The following is a 20,387-nucleotide window of genomic DNA, read 5'->3' as shown; positions in this document are numbered from 1 at the left end:
CATATTGGAAGATAAATATAAATTTTAATTACACAAATTCATAAACAAATTAAATTATTATGCCTCTTTCTCTGTTCTATAGATATTTTAAAATATAGTTTATTGATAAAAAGACAGTCCTATCAGAAAAACACCCAATATTCTTTCCAACCCCTTAGCTCTTTTTTCAGTTTTTATTTTTTAGGTTTGACCATTATCAACATGCAAAAAATGAGGTGGCCTCCATGTATTATTTATCAATCACGCAAAACTTTTAAATAGAAAAAGTAACACAGAATCAGAACTTAAACCAACCAGACAGTGAGAATCCAAGTTCATCTTAAAAAATTATTGAAAAGAGGGTAGTATAAGTAAGCTTTTACTCCTTTCCATTTTTTAGCTAATGTGCTGAATCCGAAAAAGTCTTTCTAAATACACGAGGAAAGAGACAGTGGATTGAGTTTCTAAAAAAATGCTGAATGGCTAATTCTAGTTCTGTGTTTCATAAAATATTAAGTGTGTACCCACACTCATTATTTAATGAAATAGTGCTGGAGAATATGAAAGAATTTGCACATTTTATGGTTTTGTTAGCTGGCTGTTCAGCCGCTATTGAATACAGGTTTTCTACATGTGGTCTTGTTTGATCCAAGTTGCAAAACAGTTTGAGTCCCGAAAAAGCTTGAAGTTTATAGACATTTACCGAGTGAAGTAGAACCAGAAGAGACTATAACAGAACTTTTAACTAAATGTGGCATTCATTTTATTTTGCCAATATATATCATTAATTAATATAAGTAACAGAATTTTCGTATAAAATTAATAAATCACTGAGATGAAATATTTTGGTAAAATACAAACTGGTCCCATTTCTGTTATGATAAAATATTTTTTATTCTTTAAAATATATATTTTCATAGAATGAAAATTTCAAAAATGTATTAAAAATTTTTCACATTAACTTTTTAGCATGTAAAAATAAAAAAATAATTTGAGAAAAATGTGTGAAATTATAATAGTAACTGTAGTATAACAGGAAATTTAAAAAAAGACAAATCAACTCTTATTTTTTCTTAAAAAACCCCATTTAAAAATGTTTTTTTTTGTTGACAGGTGAATGAGTAGACAACCCTGCGTAATACGCATAATTCTATATGTAACATATGATGTATGTGAATATATGCATATTGTAGAGAGAAATTTTTTTTCTTTCATTTTCACGTATACTCATTTTTTTTAAACAAATAGGTTTAATTTAGGAAATATAAATGTTCGCAACTTTTGGAGACTCCAAAAGAACTCTGGGCACTGAACCTATCCTTCGATACAGCTTTGAACAGGAGAAAACCCATTTTTAATCCAGATGCATTATAAAAATCACATGAATGAGTAATAATTCACACCTAGAAAATAAATTGAATAAAGTAGTTAACAAAAGAAAATCTACTTGAATCGTCTGGTTTGTATGATTATTGTATTAGTTTTGAAAATTGTACTAATTTGAGGATGATTTTAGTTGGCATACCTTCGACAAGTTGGTAAAATGTTTATTCACCTGTATTAATAATCCTACTAAGTTTCTCTCTTTATCAGCTATACAATACATACTCAACATTATATTTGGAATAAAATTTTTTCTTCTTACTAGTACGATTAAAATTTTTAAATGCTTCATATTTATTAGGTTTTTGTAAAATTCTTGTTTAATTTTATCTCATATAAAAATATAATTTTTTTCAGCAATTAGGATAGTTTTTTTAAAAAAATTTTTTCTTATAAATAATTTTGGAAAATATTAGTGTGTGGGGATTATACGGCTATTATTAGTAAACGTTGTTTTTAATTTTAATAATTGGATAAATTAAGAGATGTGAGTGACATACCAAGTAATGTATACACTACACATGTTTCATTTTTTTTTTAAAGGTTAAATGTTACTGCCCGATATACCGTATATTTATTTTTCTTATGGTTAAGTCCCACTGCACATTTACCAGGTTTACACTGCACTGCGATTACTTTGAGTAAGTTTTTATATTTTTTATGCTAATTTATTACAACATTTTTTTAAGCTTTCATGCAACTTTTTTCAGCACTTTATGCTACTAAATAAAAATTTTTAGTAATTATTTGTGTGGCAACCCCAATTGTGGTATTTATGGTTACATACAGGCTAGTTTACGATTATCAATTATATTTTGCTTGCAAGAAGTAAATTTAAAAAAAAGATTTATCTATGACTGTCATTTTATGAAAAAATCTTTTTTTGAGTATTCACCTTTTGATAAACAAGCTTGCCGTCAACGACCATAGAGTATTCTGAAGTGACTGAGGCATCAAGTTCTTTCATGATTTCCTGAATGATAGTTTTATGCTCATTGATAATTTTAAGTATTATTTGCATAGACTGTTTTTTTAGTACTGTCTCAAAAAAATTTCTTCTGATTAACAATCATGCTGTTATTGCTCAAAAAACAGACCTTAACCATTAATATATACTCAGAAATGCTGTATTCAAACATCTTCAATGAAAAAAAAAATAGTGAGCATGCTCAAAACAGAAATCCCAAAATGTTCTGCAGTTAATAGTTAAATTTTAACTTAATTATTCAAAAAAAAAAAAAAATTTTTTTTTTCTTCTTGCATATAGTTGACAACTAGTATAACCTAAAAATAATTAAGTGAAGAAGGTAATTATTATGAATCTTATAAAGGTAAAAAAAAAAAAAAGATTTTTAGTCTATCAGATACATTTTTTCTTTGTATTCTTAAGTCAAAATACAATTCCCATATTTGTAGAAAAATATTCTTATATTTCTAGAATATTTTTTTTAATAAAGCTATTTGTTTATTTGATTTAATAATATGAAAATTATAATTACATTATTCTTCATTATATTCATTTCATTACAACTAGAAAAGGCTATACTATAAATAGAAAATATATAAACATTAAATACTCAAAAAACTCTATAAAAAAGACAATTTATTGTAAATTCTCCACAAAAGTTACAAGTTCACAAATGAACCTTCATACAATCCTGTAATACACTTCTTTCAAAATTAAGTACAGGATAAAATATAACTAGGTACACATTAATAAATGCAAAATACAGAATAATACTGTAAAGATAATTCATACAAAATGATAAAAAATATGCTATGTAAAGAAAAATCTAAGCATGCAAAAAAAGAAAATTATCACAAGTCAATAAAAGTCTTAACTCTCTAAAGTATGAGATCAACAATTTTTAATTTCATTAAAAAATATTAAACTAAAACAAAGCTCGTAATTCGCCAGTCGTAATGACAGTCTTTGCTTTTATAAGCTTCAGTGAGATATAAGATTTGAGCTTTCGTTATAAAAAAAAAAAGTAAATTTGTAAAGGGATTTACATTCAATAAATTGAAAAGTAATTAAAGAACACTTCTTGTTTAATTATTATGTTATTTAAAAGTACATTTTATATTAAAAAATGTTTTTGCACTTTTAAAACAAGTTTATGGCTAAAATATATTGAAAAATAAGTTTAAAAAAATTTTAAATTCTATATGAGGTTTACACTAAAAATAAAATTTATAAAAATTGACAATCCATAGTAAAATTAAGCCAAATTGTAGCATAAAAGGATAGACAAAAAAGAAAAACATTTTTCAACGAAAAATAAAAATGAAAAAATGCACCCACACATAAAAAGATATCAGTCGTCAAGTAATGTTAATCAATAAAATAAAACATTAACAAACATTTTGCATATTTGCGGCAAAGTTCTTAATTTTCCAAAAATATTTTCCATAATGAAGATGGATGTTTACGATTATTATAATTATTGTTAATTTAAGCTTAAAAACCTTACCTCTAATTCTAATTTAAGTGTATTAGGAAAAGTATGATTTTTATTTTCTTACAATATTTTGCTAAGAATTCTATACTTTTCCCTGAAGTTCAATTGATATGTAATACTTTGTCACAATACTTCAATAAATCTTAAATCAAAATTTTTTTTTTTACATTAAAAATTAAATTTAACTCAATCTTTAAATAAATGAACCAGTGTTTTGAAAATAATATGCAATTTACAATAATCAAATTTATTTTTAATTTACTTTAATTAATTAAGATGAAAAATTAAATTATAATTACCTAAAATTTAAAATAAACATCTCGTAATAAGTTTCATTTTGTTACTTAAGTAATACAATTAATGTTTTTATGAATGACTCTTTAATGTTCATTAGAATGTCAACATGGAACTGCCTCTTCTAATATAGAAACTGAAACTATATATATTTTTAAACTTCCATGAAAACGACATTAAAAACAAGTGGTGAATATTCTTGGGCTTTTAAAACAAAATGTAAAGTGTCATATAATCACACGAAAGTTTTAAGGAAATTATATAAACCACTTTCATTTGATAGTGACAAATATTAAACATATAATAATTTGAATTTTCCCAGAATGAAAACAAAATGTTAAGACCCCAACATTTTCATTCAAGGTCAGCAGTTCCCATAAGTTATTCTGCTGAACTGTAGAGCTTCATTGAAGGTATACAGGGTTTCCAAGAATTAGAATTTACGTTTTTTAACTAGTTTTTGAAACTTGTAATTAAATTTATATCCCATTAATTTTTTATTTTTACGAAATTATTTATTAAAATGCTTGTGAAAAGAGAAAAGTATAATAATATAAATTGCATATGTATAATAATTTAAAGTATAATTATATAAATTATCTTGCATATAATATATATCATATTATATCTTAATATTAATTATTATTGAATCTATGAATTATTCTAATAATTTCACATAGAATAAAAATAATTAATTTTAAAAATGTAGAAATATGTTTTGCTATTAACCAATTTCAACACTTATTTTCATATTCTTTATTGTCAGCTTATTTATTTTCAGTTTATGCACACACTAAAATCAACTTAACTAGACAAGATGCTGCTCCAATCCCAGTTTTAAATTGAACCGTCTGACACAAAATCCAGTTTTAAGACTAATATCGATTGATGAAACCGTATGATTAAAAAAGTCCTTTCTTAAATATTTTTAATCTAATTAACAAAATTTCAATCATTAATTGTTTTAAAAATAGTTAATAGTTCTTTTTTTATGTTCACAATTGCAAACAAAATTTATTCAGTAAGTCTCGGAGTTTTGTCAAAAGAAGGTCGTTCAATTAGGGTACAATAGCCAAAAAAACTGTGAGCCACTGTTCCAGATGCTTGTGATAGATAATCAAAAATATGGATTACTTCACATTGCTAGTGTATACTGCACCATCATGCAGATACTGACATGATGTTTCCTGTCTAAATATTAAGTTAAAAAGATGCATTTCTATTTGTAATTTTTTTTCTCCAAAGGACCACACTACATTTATCAATCATACTTTTTTTTAGTTTGAAAAGATTAAAAAAAAATTTTTGTGGTAAATTATTAGTCTCTATATGTGCGGTTTAACATGTGTGGTGGTCCTTGAGGTCCTTTATTTTCAAACACTTTTATGCATACATCAATATAGAAAAAAATACAAGTTACATTATTATCACTATTTTGTTAGTTAATAAATTCATAATAAAATACAGTGGTATTTCGTCAAAATTATCAAAGGTAGAAATTAAGATAACAAAATCACTGGTTCATTTATACTTTTCTATTAAAATTTGTTTTTCAAAATAAAGTTAAAGTGAATTTAAATGAAATATTACAAATGCGTAATGCCACAATCATAATGAAATAAGCTATTTTGTGACAAAAACACAAGACCAAAAAATGAAAAACCAAATCCCTTCACATCAATTGCTGGCCTGGAGGGTCACTGATAATTATTTTATGAAGGTCCGAGTGAAAATTTAGTGTTCTCGGGCTAATAAAGCACAGTTAATTTTGTGCCCTGATTATTCTAGCACACATAAATATTAATTCATAATAAAAAAAATAATTTTACAGCATTTTTAAATAAGAGGAAATATTTATTATAATTTTGTGCACTCAATATAATTGTTGTGACAGTAATTTTTCTGTTATACATTGATTTTTTTTTGACTTTGTATATTTTGATTGAAAGGTACAAGCAAGAATCTTCCCCCAATGTTTACTTTAAGCATGTTTGGTAGTAAACAATATATGACATAGAAAGTGACATCATAAGGTGTCTGACTTCACAAAAGGGTCTGACATGGTTGTTTTAGAACTCATTCGTCGTCTTATTATGCGTTTAGACATAATCTTGTAGATGCCATTCTGAAGAAGAGTAGTCTATTATTAATTGCTCTTTACATTGCTTTTTTTCAAGAGAGCTGCCTGTAAGTTTTTCAGATTTAATTTTAAGTTTTTTTTTTGCTTTAAAATTGAAAGCATAGTTGTTATTTAGACAAAATTAAGCAAAACAAGAAACAGTACTAATCAACAAGCAATCAATGCCCAATTTCATATAAACGACAAGGATCATAATATTCTGCAGCAAATGTTACTTAGTAACCAAAAGTAATTGAAATTAACGTCACATCAAAGAGGTAGTATAGCATGATGAATATTATCATGAATTACTTTAGGTCGGAATCCTCGAAATCTTAGAAATTGTAACTAGAATACAAAACTATTTTCTGATGTGCGTATTAAGCAAATAATTGAGTAGCAAATTTTTAATGTGTTCACTCCAAGATTAAATTTCATTATTCTAATACTATAAACTAGGCATCGATTTTTTAATAATCTATGCAAAAAATTTAATTAAAATATTAATGACTTAAAAATAACAAATGCATTTCAATCTAATTTCTACAATTAATATGTTTCAATTCTTCATTTTATTCACACTTTTGTTCAGGTTTTCAGGACATAATTAAGTAAATATTCATATGTGGATATTAATTAGTGGATTTGTTCACTGGGTTCACAATATTTATGTTATAAATTAACTGATCATTTTCATCAGGGTCTCTAAATTACAGCTTGCAGGCCAAAATCAGCTCTACTAGCACATACCCTCCAAATACTACAAAATTTTCATAGTTTCAGAAATAATTTTCCTACACATAGAAAAGGTAATGTATAAATATGTTAATAAACCAAATTTAAATTAATCTTGCCCACCACTACACATAAACAATTTAAATTCTCAAGTCCAGGTAGACCAACTGACATGCTTTTAAATTTTTATTAAAAAAAAATTTATACAAATCATTTTTATTTTAATAATTTAAGATTAAGTTCCTTACCACTGCCAAAATATTTCGCAAAAAAAAACTCAAATGTTGGAAGGTAAGCACTTGCGTTACCAATTTGGATTGCTGTACTCCTGACATGCCAGGTACCTGGACTGCTGAAATTTACTTTGATTATATTTCAAATTTTACAGCATAAGTGAATCTCATAAGATAATAATCAGAAGAAACAAGCAAGAGAATCAAATTGTCCTGTACATGCTTATTATAGTCTCTAAACAAATAAAAGTAAGCAGTTTCTTCTTTAATTTAAAACTGGAGGCTGACAGTAGATTCTTTAATGCCAGGGCTGGATAGATATTGGCCCTTACTCTAAAAAGTTAGGAGACCAAGGTGGCCATAAACATCCAGAAGAAGAATTTCCTAACATTACCCTGATTTTTGACCGATGGTTTAAATTTTATTATTATTTAAATCTTAGCATTATTTCTAAAAAATAAAACACACTATACTTACATAAAGTATTAGTGTTTATATATCATAATTAACCTTCATACTAGTCATTAGAGTAGAAAATAAAGATTTTTATTTTTTTTAAAATAATTACATATTTTCTTATATTAGAAAAAATACTAGAGTTTTAGGTACTTTAAGCTTAAACTAATAAATTTCCGCAGATTCCTTGGGTACTTATATTTTTTCTGACTTTTCTCCGATTTTTACAGATTGATAAAATTTAGTGACTTTCTCAGTTTTTCTTACCCTATGACCATCCTGGGACACCTTTGTTGTTTATGATTAAAAAATAATAACACCTAAAAAATTATAAAATACAAATACTTTAACGATATGTAAGAACAAAACTAATATATTCAAAATATTTTTTTGGAATTGACAATTAAACAAACACTCTAATCACAGAAAATTACAAATGAAAGCATTTTAAATTTTCACAGCGAAATAAATACCAAAAGGTTCGAATGGTACCTTATTAAAAATAAATTTTGCTAAATGCTTATAATTAATTTCAACTAAAATGCTTAGAATTAATTTCATAAAAAGCATTACAAAAATACATCATTTATAAAAACATTAAGCAATAAAATGATATATACAGATATTTAACAGCAAAAATATACATATACTGGTTAACAATAGGTAACATTAAATATATAAAGAAACAAACATCGATCAACAACAATAAATATAGTAAAACAGAAAAATTGATTACATTAAAAAAACTACCGCAAGTAGATGAGAAAACTAAACTAACGGTTTTCTTCTCGAAACAGTATAACCTCGAAAATCTGCATTTCTAAGATCCAAACACCAGATAATTTTTTTCAACTCATGACTAGAAAAATGTTAGATAAATCAATTTAAAACAAAAGTTTAGATATGGAAATTTAGGTGTCATAATAACTTAAGCGAATTTTAAAAATCATGCGGAAACCTCTAGCAATAAAACAGGAGATAAAATAACTTGTATTTACAATTTATGGCCTTGGATAAAATCTTATTAAAATTCATGTGAACATATCTAAACTGGCGAAAAAACCACAAGGATGAATGATGAAATCGAATACATTCCCTATTAATTTGGGGCACTTAGCTTTAAAATATTTATTAATTTAAGTTGGATATTTAAAATCTGGAAATTACATTTGTGCTTCTCAAATCCCTGAACGATTCAGATTTTCGAAGTTATACTGAATTTAAAAAGACATAAATTTATTAAAAAAAAACATTTTATCTTACTCTTCAACAGAAAATTATTAAAAAAAATAGCTATTGTTTTTAGAAATGAAATCTTTATCAAACACAAAATTATTATAAGAAATATTTTCAAATCAAAATTTTAACAAAATTTTCCACCACGGGAGTGTTTAAATCACTGGTAAGAGTTAAATATTAACAAAATTTTTAATTCATAATTTCTGTTTTATTTACTCTTTTTTTAATTTTATGAAATTTAAGTGGAAAAATTTCATGCAAACTAGTTTTTAAATTTCATAAAAATATAAGAAAGGAGGACAGCACATGTTTAGGAAACTTGATTTTTCACAACTGCAACTTTCATAACTAAGACCGATTCAGATTGTTGTATGAAAAATTCACATCCAAAAAGCTTATTTTTTATCCTATTTGATATTGAATAAATTAGGACTTTGTTACTTTCGCTGAAAATTTTTTTTAAATTTCAAAACTATGCTCCAAAAAATAAATAAATAAAAAGAACGTAGGAACTTAAAGTCTCTATCTTTCTATTAGTTAAAAGCTCTTATGCATTGTTGGCCAAATTCAATCAGAAAAAACTCCACACAAAAACACAGAAAAAAATCCAGTACTTTATGCTTACTTTAATATCGACTCCTTTCCTGAATAGCCTTTTGACGCCAATTATATTTTATAGAAAAATTTCATATAAAAAATCAGAATAACTCTTTAATAAGGAGGAATTAAAATTACTTATCTAAAAGAATGTTAATAATTTAAAAAAAAACACCATATGGTTCTGTTTTACATTTCTATTCTGGTTACATTTAAATCATTTTTATCAGTAATTAAATAATATCAATAATACTCAAACTACATAAATATGTCAGTATTTAAAAGAAAAACAGTACTAAATAACCTCAAATTTATAAAAATATGAAAGACACATTCAAATAAAAATTAAGTTTAAAAACAAAACTAGCTAGAATCAATACTGATATTTTAAGCTATTCGAGCATTGCTAATGTATCTAACATATCTATCATTAAGTACATTATTTACATTCTGTTTTTAAAATTGATCAGATTGAGTTAAAATCAGTACTATCATAAGCATGATAAAAAAAAATTATAAAGGGTGGTAATTATTAAAGTTATTTTTAGGCTAAGATAGAGTCTACTCTGGTAGATGAAAATTGAAGAAACATGGTGTCAAGGTTATATGACTATACAGGGTTATTCATAATTCCCTCCGGGCAGGAACTGGACTATCGCATTGATGTATGCCGTGTGACCAAGGGTTCACACATAGAACACCTGTAATGTAAGTAAAACTTGAATAATTTCCTATGTTTCTTTTTTTCAAATTCTTCGTCTTTTTTCTTTTTACTATAACGCTCGAAACCCCGGAGGGAATTATGAATAACCCTGCATAAAAAAGAAATTTGCAATCAAATATGGTTCAAATTTTGACGATTAGGTGAAAGAATATAAAAGAACAAGAAAACACAAAACTTTATCAAATCATAGGATATGCTAAATGTGCATTTCAATTTTAAAAAAAACAAAAGAGCTGAAATGCTCTCAATGAGACGATCCAGGTCTGAATCCTAGTGATGGTCAAACATTTCAAATACTATACTACCGTCTCACACTGGATTGGATTGAATGTAGAAGGTTTATGGCACAAGATCCAAAGGAACCGTCTCACACTGATCACAGTGCTGATGTAAAATATCCCAGTGGAAAACAGAAAATGTCTTATACTTTTGGTTTGGTTTTACTTTAGAGTTGAACATTGATAACAGCAAACTAAAAATGGATCATCTGTTTAACACCCATAATAATAAGAAATAAAATTATTCAAAAAGAGTTATAGTGAGCTCAATCTCAAGGCGAAAGATTTTTCAATGTTTTTCCTTGAGGCGAAATTTTACTTCTTAGTTTCTTAAAAATTTAGCAATCCTCTTATTCAGTTCTTTTCTTGAACATGAAATGTAAATTATTTTAATTGCACAAATCTTTTCCCTGTGACCTGCATAACGTATACACCAAGTTCCATCACTAACACTCTACCAGAGAGGACCACTGTATTGGTCTAAGTAAAGAAACTATAATTTTAACCATCCTATAAAGTAAAACTTTTGAACTATAGTGCAATGAAATATCTCAAAATCGCTTTCCGTATCTTTAAATTTTAAGGCATTTCATTTCATAAGAATATACAATATGGACAGTTTTATAAGCTCTCTAGTCCTAAACACTTAAGATACATCTATTTTGATACATCAACACTTTAAAAAGTGTGGAATGTAAAATCTTTTTAGCAAATAGTTCATCCTTGGTGATTTAATTTTTAAACTTTGTATGCTACAAAATTTCGTCAAAAAATACTTCTTGAATTTAATTTATTTAAGAGGGGCGAAGTCAGGTAGATGTTTCTATTGACAATGAGTGTTTATTTACAGTAAGGGTGCACAACCTGAAGCATAGGACATATGTGGGTTCATGCGCGGCCAGCAGCAGCATCTGAACACAATAAAAAAATTAACATATTTTTGCACTGCAATAGTTTTGTTTCAATTAAAATACTAAACTTGAATCAATATACCACAATGAAGTATTTCATTTCTTTTTTACCTTTATTTAAAGAACATTGAAGTTAAAATGAACTTTATGTGATGTAATAAAACTTATTCCCTTTCACTAAAGTTTATATTTATTGTAATAAATATAAACTTTAGAAGTTGACTAATAAAAAGGATGTAGATACATCACACTAATGTTTAAAACTATCATAGATGCTGTCAACACATGTAGCTTTTTGTTGGTTAACTCGTCATGAAATGGCCCTTTAAAGGCGTTGTGCACCCCTAATTACTGAATATTTCTAACCAGTTTTCCAAAAAGTCGTTTGAATTAATTCAATTAAGCATGAATGAATTCAGGTTTTTATTTATTTATGTTCATTAAACACATATTTTTTTAAAAACTTAAAAAAGAGATTTTCTAATCATCTCCACTAAAAACTATTATTAAGCAGTAATATGTTTTAGGGTAAAAATAACTAATTAAAATGAATAAAAAGGAGGACAGAAAAATTAAAAGTGATATCATAAGGTAAAAATTACTGAACCATTAAAAATATAATATATATCAGAAACATTTAAGAAAACTTAATAAAATCTTTAAAAAAAAAAATTCAAAACAACGATAATGTAACTTTGATAAATACACCTGATTTTTTTAAAAATTTAACTGAAAAGATATCACACCAATAAAGGTTTTTTTTTTGTTTAAAAAAAAAGGACACACTCAAAATATTACTTAAAATATGAGAAAAATAAAATGTAAATGAGTAATTTAACATATAACTGAACATTCAATAAAATACGGAGCAATACATTTGTGAATGCTTTCCAGGTGTTGTACAATGTCACTGTTAATTTTTAATTTTCTGCGAATTAGTGCACCTGGCAAAGGTTTAAATAAGAAAAAAAAAGAAAAGTTATTTCATGTTTATAATCTATAAATATATTAAAACTAAGTTGTTTTCTTTACAAGCTATTCATTAAAATTCCATTCACACAATATTTTTAATTGAAGAATATCTTTATTTTAATGGTTAAAAAACTTTATCAGCATAGTAAACTATTTAGGGACTATTTCCATTGTTTATTCCCTTAACATTAACAGACTTAGTCGGCTACAATAACAAGATTTGCACTAACTATTTAAAGAAATCTTAGTTCGTAACCATTCAAGAACCGCTGAAGTAGTCTATTTGGAAAGAAGATCACATTTTTAGGAATTGAATTATAACTTCACCCCAAAAATAATAAGAATTGTAAATATTGATCAAATATTTGAATCAATTTAAATAATTAATTGATAAAAAAAATTATCAGAAATAAAAGTGATGATGAAATTTACCAGAATATTAGTCAAAAGAAACAAAGCATTTCAACACACATTTAATATATATACTCTTATTGAAAGAGAAAAAGTATAATAAATGGTATCATATATTTTTATTAATTATATATATATACTTTTGTTTTAGAAAAAATAAGTATTTAAGACAAATTTACAGTAGTTAGGGTCATATCACAGCAAATATTAAAATTCTTCCATTTTGTTTAAAAAATGAATTCTTAAGATTTACATATTTTTTGTTATCAATGTGATTTGAAATAATGTAATTATTTAAAAAAAAAAAATCGGCAAATTCTCATAAATCCTAACTCACAATACAAGGTGGCCACTCTACAGATAAAAATATTCTGAGACAAAATTGAAAATTTTTAGATTTTTGTGATTTAAATCGACGTAATTTATTCAAAAGTAACATTACATATTTATATGTATTAAGAATCCAATAATAAAAGTTCAAAAAAATTATATATATATATTTTTTAATCTTAAAAATGTTCATTATTACNATATATATATATAATTATAACAGGTATGTCAAATTCTATAAAAAATTTGATTTTTAAAAATGTTTTTATGACCTTTATTCTTCATGAAATTCAATTTAAATACTAGAAATGCTCGTTTAAAGCAAATGGAAACTAAAAATTTTCTTAATCTAAATTTTTTATGAAAATAATGACAAGATAAACAAAGAATAGTACAGAGGGACAAGATTTTATAAAATATGAATAATTACACATAAAACAAGTTTTAATGCCTAATAATACATTGAAACATACTTGCTATGAAACTGAATGTGATTTTTATGCTGCTAATCACTAATAATTTCAGAGAAGAATTTCCTTGTGAATTCAATGCTTTCCATGTGTATTTTTAGATTCTCTGAGAATTCCAGGTTTTTCCTGTTCCTGTCCAGGCAAAGAGTGGCCACCAAGGATGATAGGATATAAAAGTTAAAACTAGTCCCAAAATTTTAAAGCACAATACAAATAAATAAGAAAACATGCGAAATAATTTCAATAAAAATTACCATTTTTTAAAAATATTATTCTTGCAATTTTTAATAGTGTAGTGTTACTTACATTTTAAATTCTTTTTTTGATAAAATAATCTCAGCAATAAGCTCAAGTTCAACTTAGAGTTTGGGAATAAAAATAAACTTTATTTAAATTTATTTAAAAAAGTATTTTATTTAATGTATATAAAACGTTGAACTCCTATGAATGTAATTTCTGGTAGTAAAAACAACACAAATTTCAAATACAGATCAACATCGATTCAATTACAATATCACAAAAAATCCATTTATTAAATGATATCTTAGTAACTTAACTTAGAATATCATTATATACTTGGGGTATTTGGATGTAACACAAATAACTAATACACATAAATACAAACTGAGTTAATTAAAAAAACAACAACTATTAAATACTGATTGAACGTTACATGTCTAATATTAAATAATACACATGAAACAAAGGTTTTAAACGGAATGACATTTGAGAACTTGCTGGTAAAGGAAAAAAATGGAAGTATTTTATGATTGGTGGAAAACGCCGATATGTTTACTTCAAATGAAAACAAAAAGAAAGGTTTACGTTTGAACATGTTGTTCGACTAAATGCCTTCCCCAATCTAAGACTTCAGGCCATTGTCTGCAAAGCATTACAATGGACATGATGAAACCTGCAGTTGTTATGATTCGCAACCTGTAAACAAAATTCACAAAATGATTTAAAAATAACTTTATAAAAAAAAAAATATCAACATTACATATCAAAATGCTTAGGAGAGAAATATTCCAGTGCACATGCTCAATATTTTTCAAGACCAAAACACCATTTAGTCATTACAATGTGATTAAAGAATGGAGACAGGAAGCTGAACAATGTAAGTATATCAAATTTTGTTTAATGCCTTGCAATTTTCAAATTATCAGAATTCATCAAATCTATTTGAGAATTTATGACCATTAGACAAAATTTATTACTGTAACATTGTTCAAATTCTTCCATTCTTTTTTTGTGTAAAAACCTGACAACTCTTGCTTACATTTACTTACTGGGAGTAGCCTTGACCGAGTGGTACCCTTATCTTAAAAAAATTAAGCACACACACTTACATACAAGAAATCATTAATTCCAACATCAAGTTTTTTTCCTATGACCTATATTTTTGTATTACATTCTTTTCTATTATCTATATATTTTTCTAGTACCTTTCTATCACCTATGAAAAAAAATTTACATAAAAACCTGAGAACTCTTACTTACATTTACTTACTCTTTAATGATGTAGCTTTGACTGAGTTTGTATTCTTGTCTTAAAAAAATTTTGCACACACACTTTCATACAAAAAATCCTTTATCCCAACATCTCAAGCTTTTTTTTTTCTATTACCTATACATTTTTCTATTACCTATAAAAAGTTTTTTTTGTGGATATTTTTTAAACAAACTTCACATTTAAACAGAAAGTTATTGCTTAAAGAATAAACTGCTTATATAAAGAAACCTGATATAATACAACCTAATAAATGAATCTTTTCAATTCTACAGGGATGAGATTAGCCAAAAAAGCTGAATTTCCATGATAGTAAATTTTACGCACGCGCAACCCTTTAATAATAAATTCTAGACAGTTTAAGGTAATAAATAATGTGTTGACATACAATTGTGTACTAATCTANCCCTGATTCTAAGATCTTATGTATGAACATTATTAAAAATGAATGAAATATGGAGTGAAACTACCAATGACTTTACTAATATCTTAAAAAAGGGAACAATATCTCACCTTGTTTGAATAAATGGCATTAAAATGCTGGCTACCGTGGCAACCAGTAAGAGGACGACTTGAAGGACTGTCAGTACCACATTTATGAGCTTAAGTGCAAGAGCACGTGCATTTGTTCCATCTAAAGAATCAAGAGATACTAGTTGTTGAAAGTGTTGGTGTTGTTGATGCTCCATTCGAGAAATCTAAGAAATACAGGGTAAAGTTCTAAAAACAACTTCATAAAATTTTATACATTAATAATAGTTATAATTATGAATGCAAATAAATCTATTCAATAGAGAATAATACTAATTTAATGCAGTTTAATACTATACCAATACAGATTGATACAGAATTTAAATAAGAAATTGTTGCTACTTCTGTAATTAATAAAATGTTTTAAGATATATGAAGTTTTTTTTAAATATAAATTTCAAAATCATGTTAATTACATTTATATTTATTTTGATAGGTAATACATAATAAATATATGCATAACATGATTTATGTAAGAAAAATAATAAAAGAGAGTTATTTTTTCAAAAAAATAAATAAATAAAAATCTATACCCTTTTTCACTATAAGTTCATCACCTGTCTAAGTTGACCACTAAAGCAGAGCATATGCTATTATTTAAAGAGCTTAAAGCTTTTGAAATTATTCAACTTACACAGGTATCAGTTTTAATACGCTGGTTATAAGTACTGATAGGTGAAACAATAATAAAACAAGAACTTACTCTAGTTTGGCAATTTTCTAAGACTTCATGAACATCACGCAGTCTTTCCTCACTTTGATATTGCACTTTTTCTTCCATATCAGCTAAACACTGTTTAAGATTTTCAATTTCATTCTGATGAAGCTCAATTAAATCATTCATTTGTTCTTCAAGCCTCTATAAATCATAGTGTCAATTATTATCAAATAGGGTTTGAATGATTTAAATTCAAATTTAATTCACTTCATTTTTTTTTAAAATCAATGATTAAAATAAATTAATTTATGAGCATATTCTTTAAGAGTTTGATTCTATTTATCATGAAGATTTTGTCTGGAAAAATTTAAAAAAAGGCGATGTATGTAAATTATTATTTGATACTCAAACTAGATCATCAAGCAATAATTTATAACAAATAATAATTTGATAGATAAAGAAATTAAATGCAGATTAAAGTGATATAAAAATTTTAAAAATTTTCCACTATTTGCATGTCAAATAATTTGCTTTTTATGAACATGTTTTGATGATAAAAATTTATTGTTAAATTTATTAAAATACGAATAATTTTAAAATTTATTATGTAGTTAAATAATGAAATCTAATTACAGTTCATGAGGGTGTTGAGCTTGAATAAAAGTTAAGATTTTATTTAATGGTTTGTTTGAAGTAATTAAATAATAATTTTAAACATTTTATTTAAAAACATTAAATATTTAAATTTTAATATCGTTTTTAAATGATTTTAAGTTATTATTAATAAAGAATTTAATTAGAGATATTATTAAATATTAAAGTAAAGAAAAAATTTTTTTAAAAAATTCATGATTTTTACCAATATTAAATAAAAATGTTGTTTTGATAGATATTCTTCTTCTAAGTCTTCAAAGGTTGGCCATAAACATGCAGATAAAAAAAAATCTTTGTTTTCCCAGATAGATTTTAAAGAATTTCCATGATTTTTGTAAGATGTGAAATAAACTTTTAACACCCAAATTTTATTATTTATATTTTAATTATGCCATAGGCTTAAAATATAGGTAAAATATAAAAGAGCACACACATGATAATAATTATTGTCCTCATTTTAAACCCAAAAATCTTAATATATGATGGTTTACTGTGTTGCATTTGGTTGTACAGAAAAATTTGTTAAAGGAGCACATTATACATTTTATAGATAAGTTAATTTATACCATTTTAAAGTAACATTTGTTTAATTTATTATATAAATGAATTTTAAGCAAGTGCATATTTTCCTTAAAACATCATATGAATAATTAATATTCAACTTACGAAATAATTATCTTTATAATGAAAAACATATTTGTATTCAAATTGATGGAATACCACAAGGATCTGATTTTTCCTCTCTCTTAGTTAACTTATTTTTACACTATTATGAAAAAAATGTTGATAATTTAATTTATTGATAATTTAATTATCTTTAATTTTCAAAATTATAAAATTTTGTTAAATCATATTTACCCGGAGAAATTAATCTTGCTTCATAATCATGCTGATAATATAAATTTTTTGGATATAAGTATTAAAAAAAAAATATCTGCATTGTTGATTTATACAATTAAAGAAAAGATTTTAATTTTAATACAAATAAACTAATTACTTGGAATTCTAATATTTCTGAAAACATTTATTTAAAGACTATTTTATTCAAATGAATAGAATTAAAAGAATATGTAGTAATGTTTATTTGTGCAAAAAACAAATAGACAAACTCCTTCAGAATTTGATTAAAAAAAACAATGGATACCCAACTAGTGTAATTAAATTCTATATAAAATTATTGAAGTAATTGAATGCTATTATTATTAATAAATTTACTAAAAACTTAATTGATAATTAAATTTAAATTTTTTTCATGCGAAAATCTAATATGGGCAAATCTGTGGCTGAAATTCTGAGCAAATCTTATTATTTTTATTTTTCAATAAATGTTAATAATTTAAAATCATTAAATTAAATATCAACCTTATTAATTATAAACTTTAAATTATCCAGTAATCTTTCAATAATGGACTTAAACGAAACAGTCTAAAGGAAGAATAACTTACTTCAAATCGGTATCTTTCTTCCAATAAAGATTGATTAAAAAAAGAATATTCTTGCTGAACTTGTGACTATAATAGAAAAAATTATTAAGAAAGTAAATGATATTCATTTCAGTATCTTAATAAACTAAATCTTATAATAGTGAGTCATGCAAAACAAAGATAAGACCTCATTTCGGAAAAAAAATATGTTTTAAACATTATTAAAATGAATGAAAATGTTTTTTTAATTTTTTTTATACATTATAATAGCATAGTACCTTTCATCGCAGAATCAGGAAATCAGAACAAACTTGAAAAAATTATTGATTAAAAATTGAGTAGTATTATTTGAATAACTGCTGAGTTATGTTTTCAAAATTTATATTTTTGACCATGCTCTTTAATTGGATACTTGCACTCCGAGAAGAAGATTAAATACACCCTACCGTGACCTATGATGCCAGCTGATCGTCAATAAACAGAATGGCATGTGGAAGTTGAAATAAGTTTTTCTACATAAGTTAGAATGTTGATTAACGTAAAGTTAATTAAATACAGCGCCGTATCGTACATTGAATCTGTTGAAATATAATTCTTCTTAGATTTATTTTTTGTTTATGTATTTTGTTGTAACCATGATATATTTTTGCTTTGTGTACCTGGTAACTTCGATGCATAATAAGTTTGTTTTTGTTCTACATGGTTTCATACTTGTCTGTTAAGAAGAAATATAGGGTGAAAGAATTGAAATCATTGTGAAGGTTTATAGAATGTATCACTTAAAGAGAATTTATACTTAACTGGGTAAGTTAACTCAAAATAGAATGGAAAGAACAGTTTCTAACGTAAACAAAGCCACGTTTTAACAGCTAATCAGGCTCGAGATACCCACATTACGTCTCTTGCAGGTATTCCATTTGAGCTTGATTTCGTTTCAATAAGACTTTGACATAAGTGTGTTATCCTAGCTATTAGAAAACTTTCAAGCTTTATTTTACAGTAAAAACAAATTAAAAAAAATCTTTTTTAAAAAAATAAAACACCTAAATTTTTTTCTTTTTCGATAAAACATTTTCAGTTCAACATTATGGACAAATCAAAAATGCAATGCTTGTACATGAAGCTCAATTTTTATCAGATTGTGCAATACACAAACTTGTCTAAGTTTTAATAAACCTTATATTGTTGAGCAACATTTAGTTTTAATAAAATTACGATAAAATAAAATCATACATTACAAAACTTTAAAGTGCATATACATAAACAATATTACAGGACTACAATAATTAAAAAGTGAATGCAGTGGATTCAGATTGTTCAACATTTCTAGCACATCTGGATTCTAATTGATATTTAATCAAATTTATCTGTCGATAGTTGGATTATACATCTGCAGTTAACTAAATAATTTTATTCAGGAAAACAATTTCATTAAAATTTTTCATTTCATTTTGAAATGTGAAAAATGAGTCCCATCTTATTATCTCATCTATTAGCACTCTCCTCTTATTTAAAATCTTATTAAATCAATAATAAAATGTAAAGCTATGACATTTACTACCACTCTAAAAATTCAAATAAAACTGTTCTGCAAAATTGGATCAAGTCAGCAGGTATAGCATGAATCTGAATTCCCTACATATTTGCTACACAAGTAATGGAGAGAGAAAAAACTTATTTTAGCTCAGGGTGGCCACTCAAATCAGATTTCAAATTTCCCTGATTTTTCCAGATAAAAATCTTAAAATTTCCAGGTTTTTGCTTCTTTTTTAAAGTATATGTGCCGAATTAATTTGCACAAGGCGCTTTGGCGCACATTCCAATGTAAAAGGAGCGAAGTAAGCAGCTACCGGCTGCCTCCCCTAAGTTTGTTGTAATACAGTAGTTGTAGTCGTGATTGTCATGTAAAAGGATTGCCTGCGGTCTTCCGCAGCTTGTGTGAACTTACCTCTGTTATGTAAATAAATGTTATTATTATTATAGTTCATCGTAGTTCAATTCGTCGTAATCGTGCACA

General features: G+C 25.5%; 2 protein-coding genes across 8 annotated transcripts in view; one reads left to right on the top strand and one right to left on the bottom strand.

The window, feature by feature from the left end:
* LOC107439260 (coiled-coil domain-containing protein 92) overlaps positions 1 to 20,387 on the top strand; it is an 879,443-nt gene that overhangs the window by 173,776 nt on the left and 685,280 nt on the right. The gene's annotated exons all lie outside the window — the stretch shown is intronic.
* LOC107447912 (transmembrane and coiled-coil domains protein 2) overlaps positions 7,736 to 20,387 on the bottom strand; it is a 28,302-nt gene continuing 15,650 nt past the window's right edge. For all 3 annotated transcript variants that reach the window (XM_016062960.3, XM_071181951.1, XM_043052411.2), the window contains 5 exons: positions 18,392 to 18,457; positions 16,338 to 16,493; positions 15,617 to 15,801; positions 14,419 to 14,529; positions 7,736 to 7,981 (listed from right to left, as the gene is read on the bottom strand). In XM_016062960.3, the coding sequence (XP_015918446.2) occupies positions 7,930 to 7,981; positions 14,419 to 14,529; positions 15,617 to 15,801; positions 16,338 to 16,493; positions 18,392 to 18,457 (570 nt within the window). In that variant the 3' untranslated portion in view covers positions 7,736 to 7,929. The remainder of the gene's footprint in view (positions 7,982 to 14,418; positions 14,530 to 15,616; positions 15,802 to 16,337; positions 16,494 to 18,391; positions 18,458 to 20,387) is intronic.

Source organism: Parasteatoda tepidariorum, chromosome 6, assembly GCF_043381705.1.
Source record: "Parasteatoda tepidariorum isolate YZ-2023 chromosome 6, CAS_Ptep_4.0, whole genome shotgun sequence".
Lineage (NCBI taxonomy): Eukaryota > Metazoa > Arthropoda > Arachnida > Araneae > Theridiidae > Parasteatoda > Parasteatoda tepidariorum.
This window is presented reverse-complemented; position numbering and strand designations above follow the sequence as displayed.